Below are 20,816 nucleotides of genomic sequence, written 5' to 3' on the forward strand. Positions count from 1 at the left end.
AAAAAAAAAACTTGAATTTATTCGATTATTGTTGCCCACGTTGCTAGCCCTACCTTTTCATCGGTTGAAGCATGTAACTCATTAATCTTAAAATCTTATATTAACTACTTCTTAATTAAAAAAATAGTTGATTAGGTGTTGAACTCATCATCAACAACCAAATACTAGTCGATTTCAACCATTTGTACCTTATTTGTTTTTTTTTTGTTTACAGAGATTAAGAAATTAAGCATTATAGATTACAATAATGTGATATTCAAGAATAAGAGAGAGAATCTAAAGAGTAAAAGTGATAGTGTCATATCTAAAATTAAAAAAATTAAATTTATTTAGACAAAATAAAATAAAAAATAGACAATTTAAAAGAGACATAAGAGTAACCTTTACAAATAGTAAGGCTATGTTCTTTTTGTTGAATATGATATGATTGAAGGTTTCAATTTATTAATGTTTGATTTAATTTGATCTAATCTTGTCTAATTTGATTTACTCTGGTCTGATTTGATTTTATATGACTTGATATGATTTTCAATTAATATGACTAAACTAATATTAATCATATAACATATACATCTTTCTATCCAACTCAAAGTTGATGATTTAAAGTTAAACTAAACACAAAACTATTAATCGACTGGAAAAATCTAAATAGCATCATTATAGCTAATATATATAAAAATAGCTAAATAATAATAATAATTGGTAACACCAATAATAATAAGGATAAATAATAAACATAAGTACTAAGATCTGATCTGGTCTAATTTGATATTTTATGATCTTATCCTATCTAATCTTATCTTATGAGTTTTTGATAGAATTAGTGTTAATCAAAATCAATAAGTTGAAGAATGAGGAGAACATAGCCCAAATCTTCCAGAATAGTACTCCTTAAGTATAATTGCTAGATTTGGGCACACACTTTGAAAATTGAAACAAGGGGTAACTAATAAGTAAGTAATAACCCAACACCCTTAAAAAAGAAAGTAGTCCATCTACATAAGGCAATACAAGATAGACCCCACCAAAAAGGGAGCGTCTCCATAATAATTTCCATGATAATTCCCCCTTGCATTGGTCTACTCAAGGAGAATGTGTGAGTTAGAGAGAGAAAAATATAATGATGATGATGGTGAGAGCACGCAATCAAGTGTTGGACTTTTCTTCTTAACTTCTTTCAATAGACAATAGACAATAGGTAGGGAAGTATGAATTAAAACTAATGTACAACTATTTATACTCTTAAATATTTATCTTTCTTTCTTTATTTGAAATACTATTATATTTTTTGTTTATTATTTTTATTCTTTTCTTCTTTAAATTTTTTCTCAACATTCAAGTATTTTCTTATATCCTTTTATTATTTCTCTTTTCTACTTTATATATATCCCACTATATAAATTTTTTAATATTTTCATATTTTTTAATTTATTATATTAATTTTATAATATTGATTTGGTGATGTTAATTATTCTGTGGGTTCTCAATTATAAAATATATCGATAATTAATTGATTACTAATTATAAATAGTAAATGAAAAATTAACATATCAATTAGTTATCAATAATAAAATGTAACGATAATTAATAATAAATTAAGACATCAAAAGATATTATCAAACAAGATATAAAAAATTGACAAAAACATTAAAATTTTAAAACGAAATTAGGAAACATGCCATGAAATTAAATTACGTAGAGAATTTAAAATACGGAGTAGTAAAATACGAGCTTCTGAACTTTTTGTCGCATCTAGAGGTGAACACGGTCTGGTTTGGTCTAGTCAGACACTAAAATCAGACCAAACCAGAAATTTCAGTCTGAAAATTTTTTAGACCGGACTGGACCATTTAAATCACCAGACCAGACCGGAACATACCGTTTTACAATGGTCTGGTCTGGTCTACGGTATTTTATTTTTATATTTTCATCCAAATTAATACATGTATTTATGCAAATAATTCACACTTACAATTAATAAATATAATAATTTGTAATTAGTTGATAACATCAACATCATTCAAGTATATATTGCTATATAAAAATAACTACATCTTAAAATATCTAGGTAGCAACTTAATTTTTTAACTACAAAATTATGATTTTTTACCATAGTACGGTTTGCGGTCCAATCTGGTCTGAAAAATAAAAAAACGAGACCAGACCATAAACCGTAATTTAATTTGAAAAAAAACAGACCAAACCATTTAAACCGTAGACCAGACCAAATACTAAAATTCCGGTTTGGTTTACGGTTTAGACCAAACTTTGTTCAGCCCTAGTCACATCCTCCTTCTACTTTCTTCTTCCTTCACCTCGTTCCTTTATCACGTTAAACATGCGCTCTCCTAGATCTATCCTATGGGTTGAAACTTCTAGAAAAGAAGAATTGAAAGATTCAAGGTTTACAGATGACATTGAAGAGGTAGCGGCTTCTTTACCCTTGCGCTTTGTCTTCTTTATCCCATCAGGTCTAGTTGGTGAAGCACCCATCCATTCCTCGTATGGTGTATCAGGGCATGAATTTTTGTTACTTCCTTCACTTTCGGAAAGGAGTTGTAATATTTCAGGGTTCCATTTAGGAAATGTTCTCATAATTTCAAAACAATGCATCAATTGGAATGACTTTATTTGCCTTTTCAAAAGCTGCATACGCACGATTTTCAACATTCAAAGTTGAGTCTCCACTCTTTTTGTGGCGTAGCTCATACCCGTAAATATCCACCCATCTCGAAACCATAGAGTTGATGTGATCCTAACGTAGTTGCATGGACTTTTGGGACCTTTCACGTATCTCATTCGGGTTCTCTTGCCATGCTCACTCGTAATATTTAACTATATCATTCCATAAGCCAACCTTTCTAGTGTTAGTGTTCCGTTCTATATCTCCTCTCGCATTAATGTTGCTCGAAACAATTGCTTTCTCTTCAGGTATGCTCCAACTCGCCCGATCACCAGTCGTTCGGGCTATAATTGTCTTTTTAGTCGTGGTAAAGACTTTTTGAGGAACCACTTCAACGTCTTCCTCATGCATTTCTTCGATATGTATGTCTTGTTTCCTTCCTTCCCGAAGTCGGAATACCATTATAAGAATCCCCTTGGAGATTGTTCTATTTGTTGAGTTAAATGATCAGAAACGTGGACGGTGGAACGAAGAAGGATATTGATTAAAAGATTGTTGAAACAGAGTAAAAAGTGAGACATTTTGATTTAGAGGGGTGTAACTTTAATTAATTGGTCTCAATTGATGTCCAAACCACTGTAAAGCAACTTGAAATTGAGGATCATTGAGGATATTTGAATCAAAAGGGCCAACATTTGAGTTATTTGGATTATTTGGATTCATAATTATTATTATAATAATATAAAAAATTAATATGAGAAAGTAAGGTCTAATATTAGATAATTATACTAATTATATCTAGTGAGAAAAAATGATAAAATTTAATGTGAATGTAAAATATGCAAATTTGAGTTCATTTTATAGAGAAAAAAAATATGAACTATTGATAATTTTGATTTGATTTGCCAATTTTTTTATACTCCCTCCGAACCAATTTAGTTGTCCCATTTCCTTATTTGGCAAAATCTTTTTAGTTGTCCCATTTCTATTTTTGTCAAATTTTTTTTACCTAAATAGTCTTAGTTCACACAAGTAATTACGAATATACCTCAATATACCTTACTTACCCAACTACCCTTCACTACTTACCCTTTTTAATGGACCCCACACCATCCTTAATCACCGTGCCCAAGCAAATGAGACATCTAAATTGGTTCGTAGGGAGTATTATCTTATGAGTTATGAGTAGTTTTCTAGGTTAAACATACACCAAAAATAAAAGCCAATAAATATATGACACATGTCAATATATGATTGGGTAAAACAAGAAAATTACAAAAAATAAAAATAAAATCCTAGCCGTGTGAATGTGTGTTGGAAAACAAAAAAAATTATCTAAAATCACTCCTCTTATAGGTTGCATTGTTATTGTTATCCTCTTTTTTTAAAGACTTGAGCACATTGGGAGGAGAATTTAAGAGGCTATAAGAGAACATAAAAGGACAAAAAAATTTAACCATTGTACATGCTCTAAGAGCGTCATTTATGGTGATCTATTAAAAAGATTATTCTACTATTTTACAATATTTTTTTCTTCTAAAAGTTTATCTTTTAACTTAATTTTATTAACAATGACCTTTTTAAAAGGTCATAATCCCATCTCTCTTACTTTTTATCTACCTTTCATACTTTCTCTCCCTTAATTTATCTAACATTTTATCTTCATTTTTTCATAAAAATATTTTTATGTACAAAGTTAATATAATTTTTTATTTGATTAAAAAAGATCTACTTTTTTATTAATTAAAAAAATTTATTCTTTTAATAAAACTAATATTTTTTAATAAATATAAATTTGTAGACATCAATAATAATTAAGGAATATTCGATAAATTCAAATAAAGATTACAATGCGCATACATCAAATAAATACACAAATTAAAAAAACTAAAATTTTAAATGATACATTAATTGCGATTCCTTCCAAACTTTTACCAGATATTTTCAACCAAGTCATCGGTTAAGGATAAATGTGTTTGTCGATCTTTAACATCATCCTTATTTGCCAAGTATCGGTTGATATCAACAATTCTATCTGTGTAATGCTCAAATTCATCATTTAATCCACTTGTACCTTTCGATTGACCTTGTGGCCGATCTCCCATAAACTCTCTACCATCAGCAGAGTGTGTATATCTATCTCTTTTATCTTGCACTATCGTATGCATAATTATACAAGAAGTAATTATATCAGAAAGTCGTTCCTCATCCCAAGCAAGTGAAGGCTTTATAATTATTGCAAATCGAGTTTGCAACAATCCAAATGCTCGCTCCAGATCCTTTCTTACTGCTTCTTGTTGTTGGGCAAAAAGTAGGAAAATAAGAAGAAAACATGTAAATATAAAAATAGGTCTCATTAAGTCATTTTATAGATCTAAAAAAAATATGACCGTTGGTATAATTATTTTTTTTAAAAAAATTTAATTAAATAGGAAAATAGCCATTAAAATAAATAAATGGCTATTTTTTTAGAGCTAATCACAGCACGCGACGTGGAAAAGAGACTGCAGTATGTGTCCGGTGGTAGCTGCATGTTTTTGGCCGGTCAATGCGGACGCTGACATGTGGCAAATTGAATGGAAAAAAAATTAGTGACCATTCAATAAAACGGGTACATTGTGACTTTTTTCTGGATCTTTCCCGCAACCCACCCAATTTAGATCACCATTAAGAATAAAATTACTCTAATTTGGTCATATAATCTAAAATTAAATCATCATAATAAATGCTCTAACGCTCGTAATTCCCACAACCAAAAGAATCATCATCATTCATCATAATGATGTTATTCTCTTCATCATACTCAAACTCATATTCCTCTAGTCCTTTACTACCCTACCCTCTCACTCTTCTTCATCATTACACCCTCACTTATTCTCTTCATCATCATCATCATCATATCTTCCACCATCTTCTTATGTCTTTCTTCTTATTTCAACCCTTACCTTCTCTCAAAAGCACCATAACATCATCATCACCAATATCATCATCATCAATGTAATGTTGATAATGGTTTTTCATGCTATTATATGAAGCAACCCAAGAATAAGAAGTTGAAGTTAAAGAAATTAAAGAAAAGGGTTTTTTTTTCTTTCTTTCTTTTTCTCTATGATCTGGAGTTGCTCATCACGGGGAATCAAGCATCCTGGTCCGATTGTTTGTTTAGCCCTAGCTGCTTAATTAATTTATTAGGTAGATCTATATCAATTTCTTCCTTTTTTTTTTTCGAGTTCTATCATCATGTTATTTGTGTGGGTTTTGATTAATTAATTGTATGCCTTTTTTTTTTGGATTTGAAAGAGAGGTTCTATAATTTGATTGGTATAATAAATATTTTTCCTTTTTTTCCTCAATTTTCTTAAAAGTATTTTGTATTCTTCCTTTTGATCTATTGATTTATTCATTATACTCCTCATATATATTAGTATAATTATATCATAACCTTTGTATGCTTCATTCAATAGAATATTTAATGAGCTAGTTAATATTGTGTAAAAAGATCAATTCATGTCTAACACAAATTGTTATGATATAGTCAATGTATATGAGACGCATTCCATACACGGGCTAAATAACTCGATTAATACGAATTACAAGAAAAATGATTATATGAATTTCACAAATTATATTCTTGTATGAAACGTTTCACCATGAGATGTGTTTATAATTGGGTTAAATAGCCTAAAAATTGAAACTTTTAGCATAATAGACTTTTGTATGGACTTGTCTTACAATGAGACGGTTTCATACAAGAGGGGTCGGATGAACTTATTGTTTTGAGATATTTTTATTGAGAGACGATTTTGCATAAAAGTAGCTACATGTTTAATGTGAGATGGGCATAAAGTGTTTGATGGTCATTTACATGTTTTCATCGGTCAATTTTCCAAGCTTACAATAAACCCTAATTTGTAGATTCAACCAGCTCAGAAAGTTGAGTAATGAAGATACTTGGTGCGATCATAAATTCTCCCCTAATCGATCTCTCTCTGTCAATTATTAAAGTATATATGTTAAAAATATAACCTCACATGATAATAACAAGTTCACTAAAATTATTTTTTTTCGAAAGGAGTTCACTAAAAATTATATAAGTACATAGAATTTATTATAATTCTTATAGTATAAAATATCATAATTTTACCTTATTTATATCTTAGTAATATACAATGATTTAGTTGATGGACACTTTAAATTGATCAAGTTTTGGTTTATATATCTTATATTAATTCTTATATTTTATAATTAATTAAACGTATAATTTACCTTAGATCTGTTGGTTTTCTATTTTGAGACCACAATTAAGCCTATGAAGTAAAAATTGAGCTAAAAATTTTCTTAAGAGATACTCTTAAATTGGTTTTCTATTTGAGACCATATATATTGTGGCATAATGCAATAATCCATGGAAATTAGACTTAGGATTAATTTTTTGTCATGCATGGAGTAATGGACTCTACTCATTCTACCATAATCATACTTTTGTTTTTCGTTTTGACATACTTGTTAATTTGTTCGTTTTTTTTCTTTCCATTTGCTTTTTTATAATTTTTAAAATAATTTTTAAGCCTTAATATATCCAAATATACATTATAAAAAATTATTAAAAATATATAATAAAAAATTATACATAAAAACAAATCAAACAAGATTTTCATGGAGATATTTTATCTTTTATATCTCTCTTAAAATTGTATTTAAATTTCTCTTCCCTTAAAATAGAATAATCCTAATGGAAAGTATAATAAAGAACAGAGAGAGTAGTTGTTTTATTACAATTATTGGTAAATAAATATTCGTCATTTAAGCTTATATTATATATTATGGTTTATGTGTAAGAAAAAATATATTAGAGTAGAATCCTGTTTGAATTATTTAATCACATATTTTTAAGTAGTTTTTAGTTATGTATAGTTTAATATATTAATAATTAAAATGATACGTAAAATTGTTTTAAAAGTCAAATATAACAAATATACAAGTAAGAATAGATAAAGTATGTCTTTGATGATGTATGCATAGTTAAATGAGCTATCTATCATAACTTATCAAGGCTATGAAGTATGTCTTGTTAAGAGTCAAAAAATATGATTATTAGATTTTACTAAAATGAAGATATAAGTGCTGATTTTCAACTATTTCATGATTCTAATTTAGCCAGATTAGATGGTTGTATTTCTTTTTGTTACATGAAAGTTTTATATTCAACTTATGTGTCCCATTTCTTTTTATGGTCAAGTCATCTTAATTATCCCATTTCTATTTTTGATATGGGTTTTTGACTTTAATGCTAGTAACTTTATCCTATTTTCAATTATACTCTCCATTACCCATACTAATTTTCCTTCCTTACATTAAAAAATTCATAATACCACTCTCTTTCCTACCCATAGGGTCCCACTTTTGACTCTCCTTCAAATCAATGAAAAGTCAAATGAAACTCCTAAGGTGAATAGGAGGGAGTATAATAAAATGCAGCAAAATCAAGTAAATCTCTATGGCTTAAAGTAGTAGAATTGCGCTTGCGGTCTGTAATTCTAATTTTTAATCAAATTGTAAATTTAATATGTTTTTATAATTTATAGAATTTTGTCTTAATTTATAAGATTTTCCCATCTAAAACCGGTACTCTATAATTTAATTTTTTACACCTTTATTTTATTTTGCTAATACATCGATTATTTGACTATAAATATCTAGCGTAGCTTCAAGACATGTGAACATAATCAACTATATATATGTACATAAAAGAGATCAAATTTCAAGATACTCCTTTAGTCCTATGAGGTTTGCAAATTGCAAGAGATACTGCTCTTGTGCAAACTTAGGGAAAAAACAAGAAGTATGAATGTATTATCTATATTTTACAAAAAAGTGAGAGAAATATATGAATATAATGAAAAGATCAATTAAATGTGTCGATAAAATTTTTTCGCGCAATTGATGTACATCTTCAGGGTCGGTCCTAAGCAAGTGTTAGTCATGTCCACGCCCAGAGCCCAAAAAATTTTAGTTTTCAACTAGTGTTAAGGTTCAAATGATATATATATATATATATATATATATATATATATATATATATATATATATATATATATATATATATATATATATATATATATATATATATATAGTTTAGGGGCCCATAAATAATCTTTCGCCTCTGGTCCATAAAAACCTGGGGCCGTCCTTGTCCAAATGACTTGCAATATTTTTTTTATGCAATTCAATTCACTAATTCAATTGTTAATGTTTCAAATTATGTATAATAGAGAATTATAAAAATTAGATACTAATAATCTTTGCCTTGAGACGAATCAAACAAAATCCCACTTGACTATATTTTGACGTATATATTAAAAACTAACCGCAAATTAAGAGTCATGAATAAATAGTATAATAATCCCAAATGTTGCAAGTAATTTGAAACGGAGGAATTATATTGATTAGTACAACACTTCTATGCCTTAGCTTGATGGTTAAATTCTTTAGATGCCATGCTGTTTCATCATGTCTTCGTTTATACTTTATCGATCCCTCTTACTATAATATATCATTGCATACTACTATAATTTAGAATGAAAATAATGTCTTCTTTCCAATTTTCTGCTGGATGAATTGAAAAGCAAGTACAGTAGAGGTTCTTATTAGGCCTGGGAAAGTTATTCCCTAGAAGCTAACTAGCTAGTGCGTTTGTCTATTCCTAACAAGTTTTTTGATTTCCATTTTTCACCTTAATACAGAAATTTTCTTAACTAATCCACTACAATTACACAACCCTTAAGCGATAAAGGGCTTTTGTCACGTATTTTGTCAATAAAGTCCTTTTAACTTAAAATTTTATCGCTAAAAGTGTCGCTGATTTGACGACAAAACTCAAATATTGTCTCCTATTTTGTCGTTAATTTAATTTACAGGTTCTAAAAAAATAATTAAATTATTGTAATTAACATTAAATAATAATAGTAATTATTACTATTATTATTTAACAATAATAACAAATATTCAATTATTTTTTATAAATAATACTTCAAAACTATACATAATCAACAAAAATAATTAAATTGAAATTTAATATATAATTAAACTAATCATTAATTAAAATACAAAAAATACCAGATTCCAAATATTAGATATATATTACAAAAATTATTATTTGAATTAACGCGTATACAAAAATCAATGTCTAAACAAAGTAGTAATAACCACTACGAGTAGAACAACTACAATCATCTTGAGCACTATGCAATCCACGAATCCACCAGATCCACCAGGGCTACCTCCCATATCACCATCCTTATCATGACGAGCACCTGACCCACATAAATTAAAAAATAATTACGAAATTCTACCAAAAACAACAACATTGTATATTAAAAACAACAATATATTTTACCAAAAACAAAGCTATAAAATTCTAAAAAAAAAGACAAAATCAGCCGTGAAATAAACATAATCATTAATGTATATGTTAAATTTCGACATTCATGAAAGTAAACATGAAATTTAAAAAACACATGAATATGAAAAAAAAGAGAGAAAAACAACCACATGTAGTTGAACATGAAACATCACATGAACAATGAAAAAACCAACCATAAAATTTGAGAACAACTAAAAAATAAAATAGTTAAAGTATGAGCTTACATGTGCAAAGGGAAGGAGAAACCACCGGAGAATTGCCGGAAAGCCATCGAATTGAATGGTGAGAGTTAGAGAGAAGGAGAAGAAAAACTTAGTATGTAGAGAGAAGTTGGAAAAGAAGAAGAATAAATTTGAAGAATGAAATTAGAAAGCAAATTGAAGTTCGAATTTAAAATCCGGATAAAAGTTTAGAAACAAAAGGTTTGTGGCTAAATTTGTCACCAAAGAATGCTAGTTTGAATTTTGAAAATAAAAAATGGTTTAGCTACAAAGTTTTTGTAGCTAAACTTGTCGCTAGTTCTCTATCTTTATTTTAGCGACAATTTAAGCGACAAACACTTTGTTACAAGCTGGCGACAAAGCATTTTTGTCTCCATTTTTGTCGCTTAACATGTTTATACAGAAATTGATTTTGTCTCTAAAATGAGTTATTTTTGTAGTGATCATCCATAAAAGAAATTATTACTAAAGAACAATTTTATTTTATTCGCCAAATCCATGTAAATATATATTGTGAAGAATATTAGGAAAATTGTAATAGATATTATTCGATTAATTTCAATTTAATTAAAAATATTATTGAATGATTTGTTTTTGCATGTATATTTTCTGTAACTTAAATTGATATACTTATTATAACGCATACTCAAAGTAAATCGTATATGGATAAATTACATGCTTAAATAAGTTCATGTAATTAATAAAATATATAAAAAATTTAATTGCTATACGCTTTTAAAAATAATAATTCATTAAAATAATAATTTGAGAAACTAATGGAGTACCAACAAGAGAGGTTTGAGCAAATAAGGCTAAGCACTAAAGTGCATTGCTCGCTCATCTATCATTTTCTGTACAAAAATAATGTACTCCACATAATATCATGTTGTGCAACGACATACTTCTCTACTTCCTCCAAAATTCTTGCAAAAGTTAATGGGCTGTTTGGCGAACAACTTATAGTTAGTTGATAATTGATAGTTGATTGAAATAACTGATTTTCAGCTGAATTTATTAGTTTGTTACTTAAGAGTATTTGGTAAAATTTAGCCGATAGCAGAAAGATTATTGATGCAAAAAGACATTTAAGCGGGCATGAAAATACTCCAACTCACTAAATTGCCAAACACCCCCTTGATCATTTCACGATTATTTATTATTTAAGCTTAATTATTTTATATATTATAACTAATGTGTAACTACATATTTATTATTCAAATCTATTTTATATATTACGGTTAATGTATAATCAAATAGGTGTTCGAAGTTCAATATTTATAAATGTTTCTCATAAAATTAAAATTACTAAAAATATATAATAAAATTTTATATGTCCACACGAATTTAACATGATCTCACATAAAAATATTTTAACTTTTAAATATACATAAAAATTAAAATCATATATATCTCTCTTTTTAAATAAAATATTTCTTGTAATAACATGAAATGGAAACGGAAAGAGTATTTTTGATACACATGATTTTATCAAAATTTTCTTTTGCTACCGATCACACTAATGTAATATATGCTTGGATGAGAAAAGATAGAGGGTAAAAAAAAATAGAGGGATGTAATATATGTTTTCCAATACAATTCAGTGTGGATAGTGATATTCTATAGTATACTTGTTTATGGATGGGTTTGGATGGGTAGTGGATTGGATAGTGCCTAAAAAGTGTACTCGTGAGCTCAAATATTTAAAAGCCTATGCGTATTTACGGGCATATTTTTTTGTCGCTACCCGCCCATTTTTAAAGCGGGCGGGACCCGTAGGTAGGCGGGTATTTATTATATAAAAATTAAAATTGTAATACAAATTATAAAGTTAAGTTTTAATAACAATTAAAATACAATACATTGTCAAAAATTCTCCAAATACATAAAAAGTTTCAAAATACTCAAATTACATGAATATAAACATTATGTTGGATAATCCAACAAAAGCATTGCATCATCGATTTATCTTACTACAGAGTACGAAATCCAGACATATACCTCTCCAATCATAATAAATTAGAAAAATTATTAAAATAAATATGGACTTTAATTACTAAAGTTGGGTATGTAGTAGACTAGAAGTACTAGACAGCAGACTACTAGTTTCATAATCAATAGAATTAATTATTCAATAATTAATATACTAAACTTAGAGGGTGGGCGGACATATCCGCCGGTATTTTTTTGACGTTACTACCCGCCCATTTATCCTGGCAGGTGGGTATTACCCGTCCAAATTTTATTTTTTTTTTGAAAACCATTGTCCAAATTCACCCGTTTTTTGAGTCGGATGAATCAAACTTGACGAGTAGCCGAACAACTATAGTTGTAAGTAACCTTTGCCGGAAAGGGATGTTTCCTACACAAACCCAAAGTTAGAATGCTTAGTTTTTATATGCAAATCAAACAAAGCATGAATGTACTTCTTAGTTACGTACTTACGTTCTTTCTTGAATCATGTACTCCATTTCAAACTATCAAAGATTCCAAAGGGTGGTCGTTCGAGGAATATAGGGATGCTTTATTTCCCTTTTCCCCTCTTAATCATATGTTAGATGTAAAGAGTTGAATCCGGTTTTTAAGGTGGTAATACTTATACTTTTTACCTTTTTCTATAGTTTTGTCACTCATATTCATATACAAATATAGTCCCTTTATTCTATAATTTTATTACCATCTCTATCGAAAATGTCTCATTTACTTTTTTACATTATTCAATTTACTTATTTAATGCTTAATATATCTTATTATACATTACGATGTATTATAAAAAATAGATATTAATAATTTTTACATTGATATGAATCAAACAAGATCTCACTTGACAATTTTTTTACTTTATAGATTAAGAATAAAATACAAATTAAGAGTAATAAGTAAATAATGTCAAAAAGTTAATAAGACATTTTCAGTGAAATGGACAGAGTATTAAGAGTAATTTTTTTCTCACACAATGAATTATTTTCACTAAAATATTACTTTTGACAGTAAATACAAAGTGATAGAGGAGTAAACCTTTTCCATAGCCTTACTAGCTAGACCTATAGAAGTTCATTTTATTTAAACCATTTGGGATGGTCAAAATTATACAAATTAGAATTTTTGATCCTGGCTTCTCTTTCTGAAATAAAGTTTAATTTTCGGTTATGGATTAACATCAACTATTTAAAATTAGGATTTAAATTACATACGTGATATCTTAAATTTAGCTCTAAAAAGGATTAATAGATTACTCATATCAATAAAATGCATTTTCTTTTCTAGGAATCCCATCCATTAAGAACTCCACAGTTAATGCTTGGTGGAGAACAATCTTAGGATGGGTGACCTCTTGAGAAGTTTTCGGGTATGTACGAGTGAGGCTAAAGTACGCTGAAAAGACTTGTGTTGATTTGTGGGGCCAGTCTACATTCTCCATGAGTAGTCACCGGCGATCCGAGGGGCCGAGGTTTTACAAATGGTATCAGAGCAACCTTGCGGCCGTGGCTGATGTGTGTTCAGTGCACCTAGCAGGGGAAAAGGTCTTGAAACCACAATCCAACGAGGATAGGTGAGTGTGATACCCCAATTTTAGCTCTAAAAAGGATTGATAGATTACTCATATCAGTAAGATGCATATTCTTTTTTAGGGATCCCATTCATTAAGAACTCCACAGTTAAGCGTGCTTGGTATGGAACAATCTTAGGATGGGTGACCTCCTATGAAGTTTTCCGGGGTGCGCACGAATGAGGTCAAAGTGCGCTAGAAAGACTTGTATTAATTTGTGGGGCCAGCCTACAGTCTCCATAATAGTCACTAATGATCTGAGTGGCCGGAGTATAACAAGATCACATTGATTTCTAAATGAACTATATCAAGTCAAATCATCTGGAGTTTAAAAACATAAAAAAGACCTTATGATATGTCCAAAATAAGAATTCATAATCATAGCAAACATGGCCTTTAAGGCTTAACTATTCTTAATTCAATTTAATTTATACTTGAATATACGTTTTTACTATTCTTTTATTTAAATTTTAATCAATTGAAAAAAATATTTTACCTTTTTAAAATTTAATATTAGCTGACACGCTAAAAATTATTCCAATTAAAGACTTCTTTATATTTAGCTTACTCCAATTTGGACTCATCCATAAGATTAATGTAAGGCTCCAAACTCAAACAAGAAAGAAATAAGATGATTTGTTGTTATCATCTATATTATTAAATATCGGCCTTTTTCAAGGAGGTACGAGAGTCAGAAGATGAACATGCATGAATCAACGGACAAATTGTACATGAACACACATTAATACTCCCTCCAATTTACCACTAATGTCTCATTTACTTTATTCACTATATTCAATACACTTATTCAATCCTTAATATCTCTAATTGTACATTATTAAAAATTATGGAAAGTTGATATGAATAATCCTTACATTAAAACGAATCAAACAAGATCCCACATGACTATGTTTTAACTTGTAGATTAATTATAAAATACAAATTAAGAGTAAGAAATAAATAGTGTCCAAAAAGCAAATAGGACGTCAGTGCTGAATTGGAGGGAGTATGAAACTTCTCCCTAAGCCCAAAAAGTAAAAGGTGAGCCAACGACAAAATTCAAACGGGTATAGCGGCAAAGGCGATCAACAAAAATTTTAGAATCTACAATATTATGAGAAAGTCTCGAGTGAAGTTAGCACATACTAAAATAGTATAATCTGCACTAATCTTAATATGTTAGTGAGTTAGTGGCCGAAGTGGTTAGTAGAATATATAAGTTAGTAAAGTGAAGAGTAACAATATGTGTAAATTGAGTAGTAATAATGCACAATAAAGTAGTGTACAATATATAATTCTCTTCAGACTTGTTGCTATTTGCTAACACAGACAAAACTTTAATTTTTTTACCGATTTTTTTCTTGTTCACAACTAACAGTGAATAAGCTTTAACCTTAGTTTTGAACATGATAACACTTATTTTAAAATTTAATTTTTTATAAACTTATTTTGAAAATTTTTTAATTAAATTAGGCTTATTTTTATCAAATTATCTTCTAATGGAGATTTAACCAATTTAAGTATTGGTTCAAACTTGTAATTGGACATCAACTCTAACTTAATATTATGTTTTGATAGCAGATTAGGAGAAAAAAAAATGTGAAAGCAGGGGAAGGAAGGAAAAACAAGGGGAGGAAAAGAGAGTAAAATATTCCATTGTTTATATAGGAAGGAAGGGGAAGGAAAAAAAGGAAATGTCATTATCCTTCCAAATCTTTCCTCTTATAGCTAGATTCGATATTGAAAAAATGAAACAACTTAATCCCTTTATATCCCTTCTTAAATTCTCTCACTCCCTTTCTGCTATCCAAATAAGGACATCTACATCCCTCCAAATCATTTTAACTCACTCCTTATTTTTAACCATTTTTCATTATTTTTCCAACTTCACCCCTTCATTCCAAAGTTGTAACTTTTACCTTTTTATTAAACTCAACACTCATTTAACATAAACACAATACATATAAATTTCCGTAATCATTCTAGACAAAAATTATTAATGTAGATTGATTATTTCATTTAAATTAATAAAAAGGCAAGTCGAACAAATTGCATGTGACTTAGCCTAGGCCCTGTCGCACACTTTGTTAATGACTTGCCCCTTTCTTTGTTTTAACATAAATTCATTTAATTGTTTGTTTATATTTAATCATATGATAATTATTTAGTTAGTTATAACCATAAAATGTTTACTTATAATAGTAAAGTGACCAATTATAATCTAAAAGAGATTAGTTATAGTTTTAAAATGATCACTTTAGAATTTCAAAGTGATAACTTACATTCTTAAAAAGATCAACTATAACTTTAAAGTAATCACTTATAACTTTAAAGTGGTCACTTATAATTTTAAAGTTATCAATTATAACCAAAGTGATTACTATAATCTTAAAATGATCAATTATAACCTAAAAGTGATCATTTATAAGCTTAAAAAAGTAACTTATAATCTTTGACTGATCACTTAGAATTTTAAAATAATTAATTGTTATCTTAAGGTGATCAATATTAACGAATTAGAAAATGACCTAATTTAATGGATCCGCCTCATAATGCAAAGGTCTCATACAGAATTTGTTGAATGATAATAGCTTGTTTTGCAAACCCAAGAAGACTTTGATGGGACAAGATTGGACATCAAATTTGAAGCCCAGTCCAAAAACCTACGAAATGTGCCTAGTGTGGGCCGAAGCAGGCCCATGAGGTTATCAGCTCTACTTTTGAATTAAAATGGGCTTCAAATTGTTTCTGCTAAGAGCAATTTAATCAACAATAGCAGTCTAGCACTAAGCAGTTGGATCACGGTTCGTAAAATTGTAACTTTAACATACTCAACTATTTCATCCTTTTTCTATCGTGTTTAATCGACCTGTTAAAGTTGGTTGGTTAGAAACCGATGCGAAAATCCATTCGAAATTTGTATGCCATAATTCAAAAGTTTTGACTAACCTAAAATAATCCAACCAAAATAAAAATTGGACGAATATGATGGTTTTGATTCGTTTTTTCAATAGGCTACTCTTTTTAGAAATCGTCTCTTAGTAAAACGATTTTAAGCAAAAACTTTATGTTCTCATAATATGTATTAGATGGGTTATTTAATCTATTTATAAGACGCATCTTTCGTTGAGACCTTCTCATATAACCATTTGTGTTTTACAAACTTTGTCATTTTTTTCCTTTCCATATTATCATTAGTTGTTGGTATATATCCACTATATTTTTTTTGTGAAATTTTGTTTTGAGTCAAAAATTTCTTTTTGTAGATAAAAGGATGCATTGGTTTATTGTATAAGAAAAAAATCTATAAAATCATTAAAAATTTAATTTTTCAAAGAAAAGTTATTATTAATTTGATTTAAAAAAGTACCCTTAACCCATTGGGTTGAAACAATATAGTCAAATCAAAAATAATTCTATATAAAAATTGACGCACCTCGAAAATGTGTAGACTATATACAAAGTTAGTGTCTAATGTTCACCATTTAAAGCATGACCAGGATTAAATCATAATGAACGAAGTTTTGAAGATTTCTTAGTTATTAGAATGGTCTAGAAAACATTTGAACAAGAAAATAGGTAAAAGTAGTCAAACTTCAAATTACAATTTCTTGGGTAAAAAGATTCATTTTTTTTTCAAGCTTCCCATTTAGTTGGTCGAAGTAAACTCTTCATATTTGGAATTGATCTTGGTCTTAATATGTATTTCTCATGAAACTCCATTTGGAATTCTACAATAATATTATATTTGGAATTCATTACGAATATAGAATCCAACAATATTGTTGTGATAATAATTTCTTAAACGTACAATGACTTTTGAATGTGCTTGTTTGGTTTGTATAGTTAATTGTAATAACCCTGCTCCTTCAACCGTTGAACGGGATTATTTATGGAAACTTTAGACTAACCCTATAAATGAATATAAGTTTTTTTTACGCATTTTGACCTCAGTTGTAGAATCCGTGAAAATTTTCTAGAAGGTCACCCATCTAAGGTTGCTTCTTATTAAACACGCTTAACTTGGTGTTTTAAGCAAAGGACTTTCTTAGAAAGAAGATGCATCTTATTACTATAGATAGACTATCAATCTCTATTAAAGCTCAACTCGAGGTATTACAATAGCGATAATAGAACTATAATAGATCAATGGATTGGAAACAGTTAATTAATGGTGATTTTGACTTGGTTGAAGTTTGACAAAGAAGAGACACACAAGAGTTAATAAATATTCATAATGCAAAAGTTTTAAACTGAAATTTAATACATGTTCACTTTTTTCATTATATCATTTAATAGATAGATCATAATGATATAAGACTAGTGAAATTCTATGAACAATAATATTTATTTGCATATTTAAAATAAAAGACATTGATATCATTCTTTTTAAATACCTATATGAAGCTTTTGTCACTACCTATATGAAACTTTTGTCACGAAATTTAATCTCATTAAAATGTTGTGATAATGACTTCATTATTTTTAGTACTATTATATTTTGTATTCTTGTTTAATAGCATATAATTATTAACTTATATGAATCTATTTACCATCTATGTTGGATGATTTTTAAAATTATGATAAAAATTAATATTCCAATTTGTGCAATGCTAATCATATTATTTTCTTAATATTTACAAAAACATAAACTGTTTTATGAGAGACGGTCTTACCGAGAGACACATCTTATACTTGAATTAATTAGTCCATCTAATATATATTATGTAAATATAAATTTTTATTTGAGGTCATTTCGCTAAAAGACAATCTCTGGACTCTCAGAAGAATATAGCTCATATAATTTATTAATTAAATGTTGGGGAAACGATACAACAAACATCAAAATCAAAACACAAGGAAAATAGAAGGCTTTTTGTAATATCAAGGAGACCATCTCAATCCATCCACATGATTCTGCACCTTTTTGGTCCTATCACTCAACACCACTTGCGATTTTGCCATTTTCCTTGGACTGGACCATATACAAATACAAGTATTTATAATGTTGTAGTTGTGTAGTGTTAGCTAGCTAGAGTTTTATTATTAAATACTTCATATCTTTATTAAAAACTTTTTTATGTAAAATGTATGTTTATTCTTTACTAAAACTACTTGCTATTAAAGGAAGTAAATAATTCATATTGGTATTATGTTATGCCACCAACTATAAAAAAAAAATATTTATTGCTAAAAGACAAAATATTTATTTAGAAACATGCTTCAGGAATGCATATGAATGAGCATACTTCTATGGCAATAATTTAGCATATTATTATCGTATTTAGTATATTTCGCTTATAAAAATTATGATCAGATTTTAAAAAGTGATGGAAAACGATAATTCATATCCATAAAAGAGGATGCAGCCAAGAAATTTCTCAGTTCGAGAAAAATCCCAAATTGAGAGAATCCTGCAATGGATAGATAATAAAAGCATTCAATTAACAATCCTTTAGATAACAATCCTTTCTCGCCATGGCTTGGAACATTATAGACAAGAGTTCCTAACATGTACTATGAGAAAGACTTGAAGTAAAACGAAAGAACTAGTCCTTCCTCGTTAATGCCAAATTTTGGCCTTTAGATTTTTAGGGAAATATATTATTTTAATCTAAAATATGATAAATTATAACGCTTTATCTACAAAAATATACTCTAACTAATAGCAACATGTTTTCCTCAAATTATGAAATGAGTTTTAGATAAAAAATACGTTAACTTCAACAAAAATAAAAACAATTTTAGCAAAAGTAAACTAAGTTCATCAAAAGTAAGTTCACTTTAAAAAAATATATTAGACAACTGAACAAAGACAAGCCAAGTTTCTACATAAAAGTAAGATTCAACAAAGGAGTAACTTTTGGGTGAGACTATGGTGTGTTTCGTAAAAAAATAAATTAAGTTTAATTATTTATGTTTAGCAAAAATTAATTTAAATTCAACAAGAATAAATTAAAAGAGTACACTATTAGTAAGTTAAATTACTCCTAAAATTATTTTAGTGATATTTTGATTAAAGTGTAATTGATTCGGCCCCCTCGGTCCTCATTGTCTTTCTTTCTCCTTTGTTTCCTTATAAAATTATAATCATCATTCAAACATGCACATATCATATGATGATATAATTAGCCACCTGTTAAAACCCTTGTCTACTACTCCATCAAGCTATCGAGGACTCCTCCATAGATTCGTATTTAATTAGTATTACTGCCAAGAAATCAACCAGTCAAAAAAATTAAATTGATGATTAAGACTCTAAAATATATTATATACTGTATATTTTTTCACGCATTGAGAGCCTTTTCAAACATGCCGATGTATACTCCACTTTAAATAAGAGGTATTTAAAATTTAAATTCGTGACCTTTTATTACGTTGATTTTAATAAATATTATAGATTACTTGGTGTATTGAGAAGCGTATAATTTAAAATGGAACATGTGAGTTGTATATTCAAGTAATCAACTTCAAGTCCTCCAGTATAAATAGTAAATTCCATATTCAAGTCTTCGATGTCAGCTCGCCATCCAAATATTTGACCAGACCAAATTGTGGTGAAATTCTAGCAAATCAGTCTAAGTAACCAATGATATTGCACGCATAACAATCACATGTGCCTAATGCAAAAGGAACATTTTCTCAATTATTTCATCAATTAAATCTTCTCCTCTAGCCTCAATTACTCTCTACGTCTGTTTGGTTTGATGTCAAGAGCAAATTAGTGTTTTTAAAAGAAAAGATGGATAATGGTATAAATAAAGAGAAGGAATGAGTTGTGTGGATAAAATCAAAAAATAATTAAAATATATGAATGAAATTAAATGAAATGGTAGGTCATTATCCGAAAATAAAAATGATGCAAATTAAGTAGGACGAACTAAAATGACAAATGCTGCAAATTAAATAGAACGAAGGAAGCACAAATTATCTTGTTCTTTTTTCTATTAGTTAATTTTCTTATACATAACTCTTAGGACTAAGCATAAAAATCCACACATT

General features: G+C 28.4%; 1 protein-coding gene across 1 annotated transcript; it reads right to left on the bottom strand.

The window, feature by feature from the left end:
- Positions 1–3,954: 3,954 nt before the first annotated feature.
- On the bottom strand, positions 3,955–4,980 carry LOC130798763 (uncharacterized). The gene is made up of 2 exons (XM_057661861.1): positions 4,559–4,980; positions 3,955–4,045 (listed from the first exon to the last, which is right to left on the bottom strand). Exons 1-2 carry the CDS (start codon positions 4,978–4,980, stop codon positions 3,955–3,957), a joined length of 513 nt encoding a protein of 170 aa, XP_057517844.1.
- Between the last annotated feature and the right edge of the window lie 15,836 nt (positions 4,981–20,816).

Source organism: Amaranthus tricolor, chromosome 13 (assembly GCF_026212465.1).
Source record: "Amaranthus tricolor cultivar Red isolate AtriRed21 chromosome 13, ASM2621246v1, whole genome shotgun sequence".
NCBI lineage: Eukaryota > Viridiplantae > Streptophyta > Magnoliopsida > Caryophyllales > Amaranthaceae > Amaranthus > Amaranthus tricolor.